Below are 17,579 nucleotides of genomic sequence, written 5' to 3'. Positions count from 1 at the left end.
AGCACTCCGGGTATCCCTGGTCTTCTTCCTCCCAGAAACGTCCAGCATGTCATACTGCTGGCAGACTTAATGAAGAGAGAGGGAGGGGCCAGCAGTGGTGATGTCAGAGTGGCCCCACCTCCTGGTGCTCCACCAACAGTGTACACAGAATGGCTGCACATTTAAAGAAAGAGCACATAAATAAATTATAATCGGCAAACTTAATAGAAAGTTTATATGAGAAATAATACAAAGATAACAGTAAATGTAATCTTTAGCCATGGAACAAACCCTGGCTGTAATGTAACACAGAGGGGCAGTGTTCACTGAAATGTTTTCCACCCAACATGGATTTTGGTATTTCAAGGATCTGCTTCGGCTGTGTGACCAATGTATGTACCTTTTTAGAGGGGGAAACAGTAATGTGGTCAGGGCTGGGAGAACACCAGTAGAATGCAGAATAGAACTTTATTGGGAGCAGCCAGGATTGGTGTAAAAATAAAAAAAATCAACACCCTGCAGTGCTTTACGTGCCAGTTCACCTAACCCGCTCGTTTTTGGAGATATGGGAGAAGAGCTGAAGTCTTCTAATGAAAACCTTTGCCGACATGTAAATAACGTGCAAAGTTCAGAGAGCATTTTAGAAAATGAGATATCCACTGCAGGGCCCTGCTAATGATAAGGAGGATAGAAATGAGAGGGACAACAAGAAAATAAGGCGTAGTAAGAGCAAGGGGGCAACATGGACGAGTCAAACTTGAGTTTGAGTTTGGCTTAATCCACAGCTCCACTTGTTAGATTCCATTCATCCATTTTTTAACCTGAGGTAATGGGCAGCCTTAAAGTCAAACTGGATGCCAGTCCACTGCAGGGCACACTGGCACACTTGGTCACAGCAGAACGGTGACTAACACAGCAGACACATCTGTATGATATGGAAGGGAGATGGAGAAATTCAAAAGAAGGCAGGAGAACCTGAACACAGTGGCCGAGGTGAAAATGACACCACATTGGTGGGTAGCAAAACCAATCAGTGTGTTACCATTCTACTTGTAGAATTTTAATGTATTTAAAAAACATTTAACTGTTTCTGTTATTTCAGATTTACTGGCTAATGGCAGCTTCTCCACATTTTCATTTGCTATGAATGTCTTTCAGGATGATAAGAAGATAGAGAAATCAACAAGAGGACCAGAGAACATCACCCAAGCCTTTTTGCAGCACAGTTCTTTATCTGCTGCCAGACAAATACTGGTAGGATATGGCAAAGGTGACCAACAGAAAGTGGATAAATGAGCCATAATTCAGAGTGTGAAGAAACCTCACTGTTATTTAGAATGTGGCAAGAGGTTCTCACAAATTCGCAATCTTCAAACCCATACAAGAATCCATACTGGAGAAAAACCTTACAGCTGTTCTGAATGTGGTAAACGATTCTCTGACAATAGTAGTCTTCGTCAGCATGCACGAGTTCATACGGGAGAGAGGCCATATTGCTGTTCTGAATGTGACAAGAGATTTTCCCATAACGGCAATCTTCAGAAACACATGAGAATTCACACTAGAGAGAGACGCTTTTCCTGTTCTCAGTGTGGTATAGGATTCTCATTTTTAAGCCGGCTGCAGAGGCACACAAAAATTCACAGTGGAGAAAAGCCTTACAGTTGTACTGAGTGTGACAGGCAGTTCTTAGAAACAAGTCAACTTCAGATGCATATAAGAATTCACACTGGAGAAAAGCCTCATTGCTGTTCTGAATGTGGTAAACGATTCTCGCACAGCAGTGCTCTTAATAGACATATCCAAACTCATACTGGAGAGAAACCTCGCTGTTGTTTTGAATGTGGGAAAAGGTTCTTGGAGATAAGCCATCTTCAGTGTCACCTCAGAGTTCATACTGGAGAGAAACCTTATAGTTGTCCAGAGTGTGGCAAATGAATTCTCCAACAGCAGTGGCCTTCGCAGCCATAAAAGCATTCATGCTGATGTAAAACCCCATAGCTGTTCTGAATGTGGTAAATGTTTCTCAGAGAGTTGGAGTCTTCATAGACATGTGAGAACTCACACTGAAGTGAAACCCCATTGCTGTCCCGAATGAGGTAAAGGATTCTCACAATTACGCAACCTTCACACCCACACAAGAATCCACAGTAGTGAAAAGACATTTTGCTGCTCTGAATGAGGCAAATGATTCTCTTACATTAGCAATCTTCAGAAACACACACAGGTCCATAAAGGAGAATTGGCATATAGCTGTTCTGACTGTGGCAAGCAATTCTCTGACAGTATCACTCTTCAGCAGCACACACAAAGCCATACTGGAGAGAAGCCTTTTTGCTGCTTGAAATGTGGCAAAAGATTTTCTCACAATGGCAGTCTTCAGAAACATGCAAAAATTCACACTGGAGAAAAACAATACATTTGGTCTGAATGTGGTAAAGGATTCACATTTTTAGGTAGACTTCATAAACATTTAAAATGTCATAGTGAACAAAAGCCGTATTGCACCGAATGTGGCAAACAGTTCTTACAAGTGAGACAACTTCAGAGCCACATGAAAATTCATACCGGAGAGAAACCTCACTGTTGTGCCCAGTGTGGGAAACAATTTTCACACAGCAGCAGCTTACATAAACATAAAAGAATTCACAGAGGTGTGAAACCTCATTGCTGTTCTGAATGTGGGAAAAGATTCTTACGGAAATCCCATCTTCAGTGCCACATCAGGATTCATACTGGAGAGAAACCTTATGGTTGTCCTTTTTGCGATAAACGATTTTCAGACAGCAGTACACTTTGTAGCCATAAAAGAATTCACACTGGTGAGAAACCTTATGGTTGTGTAGAATGTGGGAAAAAATTCTTACAAACGTGCCAACTTCAATGACTCCTCAGAATCCATACTGGAGAGAAACCCTACTGTTGTCCTGAATGTGGTAAACGATTCTCAGACAGCAGTGGCCTTCATAACTACAAAAGAATTCATACTGGAGAGAAACCTTACAGCTGCTCTCTATGTAGCAAAAAAATTCTCCCGTAACAGTCGTCTTCAAATACACCTAAGGATTCATACTGTGGAGCAGTCATAGTGTGGTTCTGGATAGAGCAAGCGATTCCCACAAATAAGCATGTCTTTGGTCACATACTAATAGCCAGTGTAGAGAACCTGATGTAGTGTTCTAAATAAGACAAGCAATTCCCAGAAATCTTCAGCCTTCAGCCACACAGGATTTCACAACATCAGGCAGTACAAAATGTCATAAAGTTACCTATCACAGTTACAAGGAAAAGCAACCTCTTTGGAATGACCTGGATTTCTTCATCAGTCACTACTAAGATGTGACCCGATCTTCATCTAAGCCAACTAATAACACACAGGACGATGGACTTGTCATGTATTGAGTACATTCAGACATCTTTTTACAGTGATGTAAGCGACCCCTTGATTTGAATTTTTGTAGATCCTCCTTTAGCAGCTCCAGCTTCTTCCACCTAACATCTCCTGTAGCTGCTTGGGAGATGTGCACCATGTTGAGGTTGAACTTTGGACTATTCTTCCATACAAATTCATTACTGTTTCTTGATGGTCTTGACTTCATGTCCTTCTCAGGGGGTTTAAGGTCAGGACTCTGACTTGGCCATTCCACTTTTCTAGCTGTTCTTTAGTTGGTGTGCTTGTGTGCTTTGGGGTCCTTGTCTTGTTGCAGTCCCCCATCTCACTTACGTTTGGGGACATGGACTGCTTCCCTTTTCAGATGGGCCTATCTGTTAAGGTTTCTCCATCTTTTTCTTTTTCTTCTTTTGTTTGGATTCATTTCAAAGCCTACTGTTGTATTGGCGTCATTCATCATAATTGTTTGAGTGAGTTGTATCCTGTTGTAATGGTTTATTCTCCACTAAAGAGAGAGGGAAAACAAAAGAAACACTAATGTGGAAGAGATAACAAAGCTGTGTGCTGTCAGGCTTCTTCATTATATCGAGACCGAGGACGTGTGAATCAATAGGTAGGGATGGTTTCAAAAACTGGACTGGGGTGTAACTCTTTAAAATAGCTTCTTAAAAAGAAATAAAATACAGTATATATTGTAAGTGCCATGGAGGAAGGTGGGCATCCTGGCTGGAATGGAAGGTGATGTCTTCCCTAGCCAGGATGCCCTAATGGAAAGATGGCAGGAGTAGAGACTTAACCCCACCAACACCCCTGGCAATCTTCATCCCGATTGGAACAGAAGAATAATGGATGGTCTGGGTGAGCAGTTAATTTACCCCCCCAGACAGCAGATGGCAGTGTTCCTCAGGGCTGAACCCAGTTAGGAAAACTGCAGGGTGTCATGGGAATTGAAGTCTGGATACACAGCCCTGTTCAGGGTCCTTGGGTGCCGTCAGAGGGCTGCCTTGATGTCCACACAAAACCAGAAGTGCTTCAGTTGACCTGTTTGTGATGCCAAATATATATATATATATATATATATATATCGATCCATCCATCCATCCATTGTCTCCCGCTTATCCGAGGTCGGGTCGCGGGGGCAGCAGCTTGAGCAGAGATGCCCAGACTTCCCTCTCCCCGGCCACTTCTTCTAGCAATTCCGGGAGAATCCCAAGGCTTTCCCAGGCCAGCCGGGAGACATAGTCCCTCCAGTGTGTCCTGGGTCGTCCCTGGGGCCTCCTCCCGGTTGGACATGCCCGGAACACCTCACCAGGGAGGCATCCAGGAGGCATCCTAATCAGATGCCCGAGCCACCTCATCTGACTCCTCTCGATGCGGAGGAGCAGCGGCTCTACTCTGATTCCCTCCTGGATGACTGAGCTTCTCACCCTATCTTTAAGGGAGAGCCCAGGCACCCTGCGGAGGAAACTCATTTCAGCCGCTTGTATTCGCGATCTCGTTCTTTCGGTCACTACCCATAGCTCATGACCATAGGTGAGGGTAGGAACATAGATCGACTGGTAAATTGAGAGTTTTGCCTTTTGGCTCAGCTCCTTTTTCACCACGACAGACCAATGCAGAGCCCGCATTACTGCGGATGCCGCACCGATCCGCCTGTCGATCTCACGCTCCATTCTTCCCTCACTCGTGAACAAGACCCCGAGATACTTGAACTCCTCCACTTGAGGCAGGATCTCGCTACCAACCCTAAGAGGGCACTTCAACCTTTTCCGGCTGAGGACCATGGTCTCGGATTTGGAGGTGCTGATTCCCATCCCAGCCGCTTCACACTCAGCTGCAAACCGATCCAGAGAGAGCTGAAGATCACGGCCTGATGAAGCAAACAGGACAACATCATCTGCAAAAAGCAATGACCCAATCCTGAGCCCACCAAGCCGGACCCCCTCAACACCCTGGCTGCGCCTAGAAATTCTGTCCATAAAAGTTATGAACAGAATCGGTGACAAAGGGCAGCCCTGGCGGAGTCCAACTCTCACTGGAAACGGGTTCGACTTACTGCTGGCAATGCGGACCAAGCTCTGGCACCCAACACAATAGCAGGATGCAAGTTGCAGTTTTTTCTTAAAGGTTTCATTCCATTTTCCAACCTCTACAAAGGGCTTCAAAACACACCATTCAAACACTAGATCATTCTTTTGTCACTCCTGTGCTCCTCCAAGCAAGCTTTGTCTTCTTCCTTTCAACTCTGGCTCCCTGTACTGAGGTAGGCTGCTCCTTTTAAGTAAACTCCGGGAGTATATCTGGCATCCTGAAACTGTGGCTCAGGAGTTAGGGTATGGTCGAAGCCCGACAAAGTAGAGCTCTCTAGTCCCCTCAGTGCCCACATGGCGGCACCAATGGAATCCAAAAGGGTTGACCTAAAGAACTACAATTCCTAATATGCCCTTTGGGTATCTGTCAATGGTACCATAACCCATGGGGGAGGGGTGTTGGGGCTGCCTCCTCATGTCTTCCATGATATTAACATCCCTGCTGGTTAAGGATTCAAGTTCAGCTCCGGCTGGGAGGCCAGTCTCAGAGTGACCGCTCTAAATGTATATATATATATGGAGAAAGAGAGAGAGATACAGTATGTCTATGTGTGTATATATATGTATGTGTGTGCGTATAAATATACATATATATATATATATATACAGTACTGTGCAAAAGTTTTAGGCAGGTGTGAAAAAATGCTGTAAACAAAGAATGCTTTCAGAAATATAAATAATGATTGTTTATTGTTATCAATTTACAAAATGTAAAGCGAGCAAACAAAAGAAACATCTAAATCAAATCAATATTTGGTGTTCCTACCTTTTGCCTTCAAACCAGCATCAATTCTTATAGGTCCACTTGCACAAAGTCACGGATTTTGTAGGATTCTAGTCAGGTGTCTGATCAACCAATTCTACCAAACAGGTGCTAATGATCATCAATGTCACACGTAGGTTGAAACACAGTCATTAACTGAAACAGCTTAAAACTGGGTGAGGAACAGCCAGACTCTGCTACTAAGGTGAGGTTGTGGAAGACAGTTTCATGTCATGGCAAGATTGAGCACAGCAACAAGACACAAGGTAGTTCTACTGCATCAGCAAGGTCTCTCCCAGACAAAGATTTCAAAGCAGACTGGGGTTTCAAGATGTGCTGTTCAAGCTCTTTTGAAGAAGCACAAAGAAACGGGCAACGTTGAGGATTATAGACGCAGTGGTTTCCTTGGTCCAAGGAAACTTAGTGCAGCAGATGAAAGACACATCAAGCTTATTTCCCTTCAAAATCGGAAGATGTCCAGCAGTGCTATCAGCTCAGAACTGGCAGAAACCAGTGGGACCCTGGTACACCCATCTACTGTCCGGAGAAGTGGTCTTCATGGAAAAGTTGCAGCCACCGACGTGGAAACAAGACCAAGTGACTCAAGTATGCATGAAAACATAGGAACTGGGGTGCAGAAAAATAACAGCAGGTGCTCTGGACTGATGAGTCAAAATTTGAAATATTTGGCTGTAGCAGAAGGCAGTTTGTTCGTCGAAGTGCTGGAGAGCGGTACAATAATGAGTGTCTGCAGGCAACAGTGAAGCATGGTGGAGGTTCTTTGAACGTTTGGGGCTGCATTTCTGCAAATGGAGTTGGAGATTTGGTCAGGATTAATGGTGCTCTCAATGCTGAGAAATACAGGCAGATACTTATCCATCATGCAATCCCATCAGGGAGGCGTATGGTTGGCCCCAAATTTATTCTGCAGCAGGACAACGACCCCAAACATACAGCCAAAGTCATTAAGAAGTATCTTCAGCGTAAAGAAGAGCAAGAAGTCCTGGAAGTGATGGTATGGCCCCCACAGAGCCCTGATCTCAACATCAGTGAGTTGGTCTGGGAATACATGAAGAGACAGAAGGATGTGAGGAAGCCTACATCTACAGAAGATCTGGGGTTAGTTCTCCAAGATGTTTGGAACAGCCTACCAGCCGAGTTCCTTCAAAAACTGTGTGCAAGTGTACCTAGAAGAACTGATGCTGTTCTGAAGGCAAAGGGCGGTCACGCCAAATATTGATTTGATTTCGATTTCTCTTTTGTTCATTCACTGCATTTTGTTGATTGATGAAAATAAATGAATAACACTTCCATTTGTGAAAGCATTCTTTGTTTACAGCATTTTTTCACACCTGCCTAAAACTTTTGCACAGTACTGTATATGTATGTATGTGTGTGTGTGTGTTTGGGGTATAGCGGTGCTGAAAAGTCATGGAATATTACATATCTTGATTTACAAGTCACTGTTTGGTACATTTTCGGCACAGTGAAAAAAATAACATGCAAAACATCAGATATTTTAATTTTTTATGAATTTAACACACACACATACACATATAATATATATGACATATATGGTATATACTTATACAAACTTGTAAACTAATTTCCTAATCACATATGGAATGCAAATATAGACACAAAACCTGCGGTGGGTTGGCACCCTGCCCGGGATTGTTTCCTGCCTTGTGCCCTGTGTTGGCTGGGATTGGCTCCAGCAGACCCCCGTGACCCTGTGTTCGGATTCAGCGGGTTGGAAAATGGATGGATGGATGGATGGATGGATATAGACACAAAACTTTCTTTATTAAAAAAAACATATCCATGCCTATGTGTTATTAAAAAAAAATAGAATAATGTGTAAATAGCATTACTGCTCCAGAGCGATGCCCGGTCACACCATGGTTTAAGGTTTCAGCTGTTGGCAGAGTTAAGCCGGCGCAAATAACGACGATTGTGCATTCAGTGAACTCCAGGGACTTGGAGGCGGCTGCAGAGACTCGATGGTCACGTGTCCATAGTCGCCAGTTGATGACGTCTTTTAGCCGTGCCTCGTCCGCCGAGTCTATTGCGCTCCTCTTGCTGCTAATTCAAAGCACAAGAAGAGACAGACAGTGTGGAAGATGAGAACATCTGGGACAGGTGAGGGATAATGCGACATGCTGGGGGGAATTAGTGGTGATGCACTTTAATAATCGCTTTGGTTTTGTAATCTTCTCGAGCGTGTCGTGACGTCTGTTTTATAAACGCTCACTTGGAGTTTATGTGCTGTGGGACTTTTTTTTTTTCTTTTTCTTAGGCAGATCTCGCTCTCCACCTGGAATCCTCCGAGCGCTCCGTTTTTCCTCCCCGCAATCCAAAAAAGACGTGTAATGTAGAGTTAGGTGTATCGGCGTCGCTGAACTGAGTCTGTGTGTTCACGCCCGCGATGTACTGGCGTCCCCGTCCAGGGACTGTCGGTGCCTTGTGCCCTATGCGCACTGGGGTGGGCTCCAGCTTTCGACGTCAGCATGCTCGACATAAGAGGGTTTACAAAAGAGATGGATGGAGTCGCGATTGCCCGGGCGCACTTTGGAGTTTTGAGTTTTGGTTTATCGCGGCCGTCGCTCCTTCTGTTTTTCAAACCCGCCGATAAGCCTGCGTTCGGGTTTTTTTTTTGCTTTTTTTGTTGTTCTATTGTTACGGAGGCGTTGAATAATTAGACCCCAGATGTGACCTCATTGATTCTTTAGAGGAAGTTCTTTATAGCAAGTGCAATCGCCACAGGCTGTCGGATAAGAACAGTCAGAAAGAGATTGATGTCCAAAAACTTATTTATGAAAATACCGGTGCATGCCAGTCCTATCTTCAAGAAGCTGATTACACCAAGGCTAGATGAGGATGATGTGAATGATATGAGTGTGTTTGTGTCTATGGTTTCCTTTAACCAAACAGATGTGGTGGGGGGGGACGGACACGAAACATTCATTTAACATTATTACCCTCTTCTTCTTTCGGTTGCTCCCGTTAGGGTTTGCCACAGCAACGTAACTTTCTGTAATCTGCATCTTGTGCTGTTATCATTTAGAACTGCTGTAATAAATAGAAGTAAACACTAAAATCGTGACTGCACTAAATACTGTACGATAATAAGGCAGAGAACAAACGGCAATGAACAGCATGATACTGTGAATAAAATGCTAGCTTATGCACCCGGCACTGTCCTTAAACCAAGTTAGGAGACGCGCTCTTCGTGAACTGCAATATCTACGCATACGCAGTACTGGTTACAAATAACAAAATGTTTGAAACTACAACTATCTGAGCACTCAGTAATACATGAAATAACATACAGTGACATTGATTAACTATTATGGTATACACTCTCCGGCCACTTTATTAGGTACACCCTGCTAATACCGGTTTGGACCCCCTTTTTGTCCTCAGAACTGGCATGGATTCAATAAGGTGCTGCTAACGTTCCTCATGGGTTTTGCTCCATACTGACACGATAGCATCAAACAGTTGCTGCACATCCATGATGCAAATCTCCTGTTTCACCTCACCCCAAAGGTGCTCTACTGGATTGAGATCAGGTGACTGTGGAGGCCATTTGAATCACGTGAACTCCTTGTCATGTTCAAGGAACCAGTCTGAGATGATCTGAGCTTTGTGACATGGCTCATTATCCTGCTGGAAGGAGCCATCAGAAGATGGCGGTCATGAAGGGATGGACATCATGGTTGGAGCCTCTTTTGCCTTCACAATTGCCTTAATTCTTGGTGACATGGATTCAATAAGGTGCTGCTAACATTCCCAATGGGTTTTGCTCCATAATGACACGATAGCATCAAACAGTTGCTGCACATCCATGATGCGAATATCTTGTTCCACCACAACCCTAATGCGCTCTACTAGACTGAGATCTGGTGACTGTGGAGGCCATTTGAGTCACATGAACTCCTTGTCATGTTCAAGAAACCAGTCTGAGATGAGCTGAGCTTTGTGACATGGCATATGGAGATAGCCATCAGAAGATTGTGGTCATAAAGGGATGGACATGGTCAGCAACAACACTCAGGTAGGGTGTGGCATTTAAATGATGCTCATTTTCTACTATAGGTGCGCAAAAATGTGCCAGGAAAATATCCACCACACCATTAGACCACCAGCAGGCTGAACTGTTGATACAAGGCAGGATGAATCCCTGCTTTCATGTTGTTGATCCGACCATCAGAATGTTGCAGCAGAAATCGAGACTCGTCAGACCATGCAATGTTTCTCCAGTCTTCTGTTGTCCAGTTTTGGTGACCCCCGTGTGTGAATTGTAGCCTAAGCTGTCAGGAGTGTCACCCGGTGTGGTGTCCTCCTGCTGTAGCCCACCTGCTTCAAGGCTTGACGTGTTGTGAGTTCAGAGCTGCTCTTCTGCACACCTCGGTTGTAATGAGTGCTTATTTGAGTGCCTGTTGCCTTTTCTATTACCTTGAACCAGTTTTCATTTTCCGGACCACTCTCTGTAAACCCTACAGATGGTTGTGAGTGAAAATCCCAGCAGATCAGCAGTTTATGAACTACTCGGAGCAACAACCAGGCCACGTTCAAAGTCTTCTTCTCCATTCTGATGCTCAGTGTGAACTTCAGCAGGTGGTCTCGACAAGGTCTGAAATGCATTGAGGTGCTGCCATGTGATTGGTTGATTAGAGATTTGCGTTTTTGAGCAGTTGAACAGGTGTACCTAATAAAGTGGCTGGTGAGTGTGGGTGCCACTGTTCGGTAATAATAATAATTCTTTACATTTATATAGCGCTTTTCTCACTACTCAAAGTGCTCTCCACACAGTAGTCATTAAGTGAATGACTGTTGCCTGCCATCTTCGGAATAGGAACAATGCAGGATATTCTCGACAACAGTGGCACTTTTTGAAGCCTTAGGGACAGACTGAGCAGGTGACAAAGGACATCACAAAGTCCGGTAAGAACTCGAGGATGGACTCCCTCTGCTCCCGCAGCTTTTCCTGACCTTCAGTTCTGGACAGTGATGGTCGGAGGTGGACTCCTCTCACAAGCCATTCCAGTTGACGAGGTAGAAGTTGTTAATGCAGTAGGGATGCCGTGGAGTGACTGGTCATTGATAGAAGATGGCAGTTTTGTGGTTCCAATTAAATGGACCAAATTGAATTTTTTTTTTCCATGGTGCCATCTTTGTCTTGCGTGAGGGCCGCCATTTTACGATGCCATTGTTAGGATTGGGGTTCTTGTTGCTGGTGGGGTGGGGGTGGTCACAACGTTGGGCATCTATTACGTGAAGGAGTTATGCTTCATTCCTGTGCTATCAGACAGCAGTGACTCCATATCTATAAATAGGAGATTGCACACGGACGCCCTTATGGGCTCAGGTCAGACAATTTTTTTGGATGGTGGGGACCCAAATCTACCCAAATTCTCTGAGTTGTGACATAACGCTGACCCGTCAACTTGGTCAGTTGTCTAAAATAAGCAGACTTTTTGGGGCTGAGTTGCGTTTGGAGTAAAGTGATGTACATTGAGCGCTCTTTGTACTGACTTGGGGGAACTCTTAGAGGGGTTACAGCTGGTGTCACACTCAATGGAAACTTGAGAAAGGTTAGCGAAGAGACCACCATAACCCCACGACCATTCTAAAGAATACCAACTCTCAAACCACAGAGTGGTTGAGAAACATGTTGTTAGAGCACAGGGTCAACTGGCAGACGTGAAGAGGAATAAACAAGAGGATTGATAAAAGGAGTGAGAGGAGCAGTGGGCAGGCTGGCAGTGCCACCCCATCTTACAAACTGGGATCAGACAGGGGCCCAGTGAGGCTGTAGGCTGCTTTGTTACTATTTTTTTAAAAATATGTCTTTATTGATTTTAATTATTGAAACATTCCATATAGTTAAATTTAACAAGTCACGGTTTGTTACTATTCATAATGGCCACCATACATCACTTGTGTGCCCTAAACGGGTTTTCTTTAATGACCATTTGTGTTATTTTCACTGTAATTAAAGTGTGACATATCGGCCCACCACAGGTCGAAATGGTGGTCTCGGTTTAGGTTAAAACTGACATTTTGAATATTTCACCCTTGTATTTGGTCCAGTCCTGATTGGACCCGTGCTGTCAGTATGAAATGTTTCCAATGTCCAACAAAGCATACATTTTGAAACGTTCTCGGCTTTGTCTGAACTCCATATCTGCTGAGCTCACGTTAGGCTAACATGGAGGGTTCACAGCATTCAAAATCTCTTAAGAACTCGGTGGGCAGCTTTCTAATAATTGTGACATAAACTGTAAGTTAATCCTGAAATGTGCTCGGGATATTCATGAAGACTTTTTGAGGTACTTCTATTGCTTTTATTTTCTACAGGGGAATAAGGAGAGTCCTTGCCAGCCAACATCTGTCTTAGTAGCTTCAGTGTGAGAAGGGAATCTTAAAAGTGGACATAGAGAAGAAAGAGTTTACCACAGAGCATGGCCTTAGTCAAGGAGCATAGCATGGATGAAAGACTGGCACTGGTTAAAGAAGAGGACTGTGACTGGGGGCAACCAGAGGATTTGTGTGCAAAGCCAGAGGATCGTGAGAGAATTTCTGTTTTTAAAGAGGAGGAGTGCAAGGAGGAGATCAGAGAGGTTAAAGTTGAGGACTCCAAAAATCTCTCGGTGAGCGTTGGCCTGCAAAAGCATGAAAGACCGAAAACTTTCAAGCAAGAAATCAGTGAAGCGTCTCATTCCAGTTTACAGCCCTGGTCCAGTAAAAGAGGAGAACCGGCCCCCCAGCAGAATTCCATAGAGCTGAAATCGGAGTCTGAAAGGAAAATTACTGAAGGAGATGGAAAAGAAGGAGAAGAGCAGCGGTCCTCCAAGGATACTGGCATAAGTAAGTAACAGGATTAAATGTATAAATGTGGTGAGGCTGCGAAGATTGTGATATATTCTCTGGTATGTTTAGATTTCTGTACTGTTGCTTTAAAGGTGTTAATGTTCCGTGTTCTTTGTGGGTGGAGCCCCCAAGAGGCGCGGCCACGCTGACATCACCACTCCTGAGCCCTCCCTTTGGATGTTTAGTTCATTTGCAGAGCAGAGCTCAGAAGTGGGGAGTTTTACTAGCGCTGTGGTGGGTGGAGGACGTACAACTCTGAATTGTTGTGAGCTGCACAGATTCATTATCTGTAGAGAACAACCTAAAAGTTTGAATATATGGGAAGGTATTATCACAGAAATAAGTCAGAGTTTGTTACAACTGAAAATATGGGAATTGTGGTGCGGTGGTTGTTGATTCCAGCACGTATCAAAGTAGAACATTAGAACAATCTGGACAAGAACAGGCCATTCAGTCCAACATAGCTCGCCAGTCCTATCCAGTTAATCACTCTTAAAAAAAATATATCAAGTAGAGTTTTGAAGGACCATAAGGTCCTACTGTCCACTGCACAACTTGGTCTCTTATTCCAAGTGTCTGTGGTTCTTTGCGTGAAGATAAAGTTCCTAATGTTTGTGTCACACTTTGATCCGCTGCAGGATTTGCACTTGTGTCACATGTCACTTCAGCTGTTGAATGTTCTTTGAGGCCAAACCCATTGCCAGACCAACATCTCATCATTAAGTAAGTACATAATATAGGACCAAAGCCACCATATGGAACTGGTGACTAGGCATCCACTCGTGAAACCGGCTGGAGGGACATCATTGTGACACTGGACTTGTAGTGAATCAAGTTCAGGAGAGATGGCAGTTGCTTCCAGTGGGTTCAAGTCAAAGGACATTGGACAAAAAAAAAAAAATTGAGATTGGGGTACAAAATACACCAGCACGGGTAGTTAAGAGTTTAAACAAACTTCTGTACTAAGCACTTTAATTTCAATAGATCATTTAAGCATATAAATCACACCATAGAAGACAAACCCCCTAAATTGGCATTGCTGTGGGTGTTTTTTGCCCACCCAGCCCCTCTCTGATTCTCCACAATGTGGAGGTGAATGGCAGCTAAGCCAAAGCCCTGGGGGCCACATCCATCATTGAAGATGACATATCCACTGCTGAGAAGGATGAACAATGAGAACATCGAGGATTAGTAAGAAGTCAATAAGGGGACAGTCGCGACAACGGGGCATGGAAGGGCCTGAACTGCAGCTTGGCAGACACTTTGTGAAAGTCACACTTCAGTTTCTCCACTTGTCAAATCCCATTCTCGTTCACCCACCCATTTTCTTATGCTGGGATGATAGGCAGCTTTGAAATCAGTTCACTGCATGGTACACTGGCACACATACACACACATACACACACACACACACACACACTCGGTCCCACCAGACGCTGATTAACACATCTGGGGGAGGAAGATGAATAAAGTCAAGAGAGACCAGGAGATCAGGCAGAGTCCATACACACACACGGGGAATGAGGTGAGAGGCAGCAACAGCAATCCGCAAGCCAGCATCTTCCTTAATATATATTGTTGATTTTAAACACCAGTCCTATAACTAAACTGTTTGTGTTATTGCAGATGTCCAAGAGAATGACAGCTTCTCCTCATCTTCATTTGGTCAGATGTCTCTTGGGTGCAGACAGATACATAACCAGGAACTGGAGAAGATAAAGAAATCAACAAGAGGATCAGAGACTGTGACAGCAGCCTCTTTGCAATGCAGTTCTCTTCCCGCTGCCAAGCTAACAAAGACAGATTTCATCAATCCTGACCAACAGCCAAGGAATGACACGGATCAGGAGCCTTTGTATGTCGACCAAGAGTACGGAACATTTTTCAAAAACAAACCGGAGTGCAAAGATCAGATGAGAATTTATATGAGACCGAAACCCCATGCCTGTTTGGAATGTGGCAAACTATTTTCACAGAGCAACAATCTTCGCCGACACAAACGGATTCACACTGGAGAGAAACCGTACTCCTGTCCGGAATGTGGCAAGCGATTTTCTCACCGGAGCAGTCTCAAAAGACACAACAGCATTCATACTGGAGAAAAGCCATACAGATGTTCTGATTGTGACAAACAGTTCTCCAGGAGTAGCTCTCTTCAGCAACACACGCAGATTCACACAAGAGAAAGGCCATTTGGCTGTCCGGAATGTGGCAGAAGATTTTCCCGCAAAAATATTCTTCAGAAACATTTAAAAATTCACACAGGAGAAAAACCTCATTGCTGTTCAGAGTGTGGGCAAAGATTCTTGGAAGTGAGGCAACTTCAAGACCACATCCAGGTTCATGCCTGGGAGAAAACGTATTGTTGTACTGAATGTGGCAAAGAGTTCCTACAAGTAAGCCATCTTCAGAACCACATGAGAATTCACACTGGGGGGAAAAAGTACTGCTGTTTGAAATGTGGGAAACAATTCACACACACTGGTAGTCTTCACAAGCATAAAAGAATTCACACGGGAGAGAAACCTCACTGCTGTTCTGAGTGTGGAAAAAGATTCTTTCAGATATGCAATCTTCAACGCCATATCAGAATTCATAGTGGGGAGAAACCTTATTGTTGTTCTGAATGTGGGAAACGATTCTCAAACAGCAGTGGCCTTCGGAGCCATGAAAGAAATCACACTGGTGAGAAGCCTCATAGTTGTTCTGACTGTGGCAAGTGTTTCTCGGACAGAAGGAGTCTTGACAGACACGTGAGAGTTCACACAGGAGAGAAACCACACAGCTGTCCAGAATGTGGCAAACAGTTTTCACAAATAAGCACCCTTCAGCGCCACACGAGAATCCACACTGGAGAAAAACCTTACTGCTGTTCCGACTGTGGGAAACGATTCTCAGGCAGCGGTGCCCTGCAACAGCACATACGCAGTCACACTGGAGAGAAGCCTTACAGTTGTTCTGAATGTGGTAGGCGATTCTCTGACAGTAGCAATCTTCAGAAGCACACACAGATTCATACGGGAGAAAAGCCATATTGTTGTGCCCAATGTGGCAAAAGATTTTCGCGCAGCAACAGTCTTGACATGCACAAAAGAATTCACACGAGGGAGAAACCCCATTGCTGTCCAGAGTGTGGCAAACAATTTTCACAAATCCGCAGTCTTCAGAATCACATTAGAACCCACACGGAAGAAAAACCCTTTTGCTGTTCTGAATGTGGTAAACGATTTTCTGACAGTAGCAGGCTCCAAAGACATATAAAAATTCACACTGTTGAAGATCCACATGAATGTGGCAAACGATTTACATAGAGTAGTGCTCTTCAACAGCACATACAACGTCATTCTGGAGAGACGTACAGTGCAGGTCATGATGGATTCCACAGAACTAATCAAAAGAAACATTCATGCCCATCCTGACTTCCTACTGATAACCATAACGCCATATGGACTTCAAAATAGCAACGTCGGTGGCACACACAGTCATCACTGCAAACTTAAGGGAATAAGAGTTACAACAGAAACATTGTGACTAAAGAGTGAGGTTCACTCCCATCCTGATACTAAGCACTCTAAGAAACTCTGGAGAAATTTATCAAGAGAAGCCCTGGAAATATTAAAATGTCAATGAATATGTGGCTGTTCAGGTCAATCGTACTATCAATTGTTCTATACGGTTGTGAAACCAGGATGTTTAGGAAGTACTGAAGAAAGGAAACTTCTAGTTTTTTTAAACTCTCCATGTACATCTGCTGGAGAAGCTCCATGACCAAGACATCAGGAAGAGTGTAAACCAGAGACAATAATACAGTTGGTACATCTCGGACAACACCGGTTTCTCTGCACACATACTGTGAATGTACTTGCACTTGTACTTCATGGCCATGTTGAAAGAGGGGAGGATGTCCAAGGAAAACACGGTTCCAGTGGGCACTGGCACAATAACAATGGTATTAACCTACATTTTGAGGAATGCACAATACAGAGCTCCATGGCATCACATTCAATTTATGTGAGAGCCCACGTCAAAGTGTAATGACCATATCATACAGAGAGAGGGCAGAGAAGAAGTGGGGCCACAGATCTGTTGTGAAGTGTGGCAAACAATTCCCACAGTCACTCAAAAATTCCCACTAGGGAGAAACCGCACTGCTCCTCTTAATTTTGGAAGAGATTCTCACAGATATTGTTTCCTGTTTGCCATGTCAAAGTTCATATTGCACAGACACCTTATTTTGGTCTTAGATTTGGTAGGAAGCTTTCAAACTCAGTTGGACATCCTGCCAACTACTATTAGTGCTGAGGAATTACACAAAAAGGCAGGCCGAGGACCACACTGAACTCTCGTGGCATATTTAAGAGAACAATAAAAAAAAAAAATCACAGCTAATGATTGAAATTCACTTCTAGCCACTTCTTCTTCTTCTTCCATGGTCAATTTCCACGATTGCGTCTATTTCATGAAAGCAATTGCTTCT

General features: G+C 44.0%; 1 protein-coding gene across 1 annotated transcript; it reads left to right on the top strand.

Moving 5' to 3' along the window:
• Positions 1–8,276: 8,276 nt before the first annotated feature.
• On the top strand, positions 8,277–17,579 carry LOC114641622 (oocyte zinc finger protein XlCOF6-like). The gene is made up of 3 exons (XM_051927422.1): positions 8,277–8,365; positions 12,590–13,099; positions 14,729–17,579. The coding sequence occupies exons 2-3, from the start codon at positions 12,694–12,696 to the stop codon at positions 16,411–16,413; spliced, it is 2,091 nt and encodes a 696-aa protein (XP_051783382.1). The 5' UTR covers positions 8,277–8,365; positions 12,590–12,693; the 3' UTR covers positions 16,414–17,579.

Source organism: Erpetoichthys calabaricus, chromosome 5 (assembly GCF_900747795.2).
Source record: "Erpetoichthys calabaricus chromosome 5, fErpCal1.3, whole genome shotgun sequence".
Taxonomy (NCBI): Eukaryota; Metazoa; Chordata; class Cladistia; order Polypteriformes; family Polypteridae; genus Erpetoichthys; species Erpetoichthys calabaricus.
The sequence above is the reverse complement of the archived record's forward strand: the minus strand, read 5'-3'. Positions and strand labels throughout refer to the sequence as shown.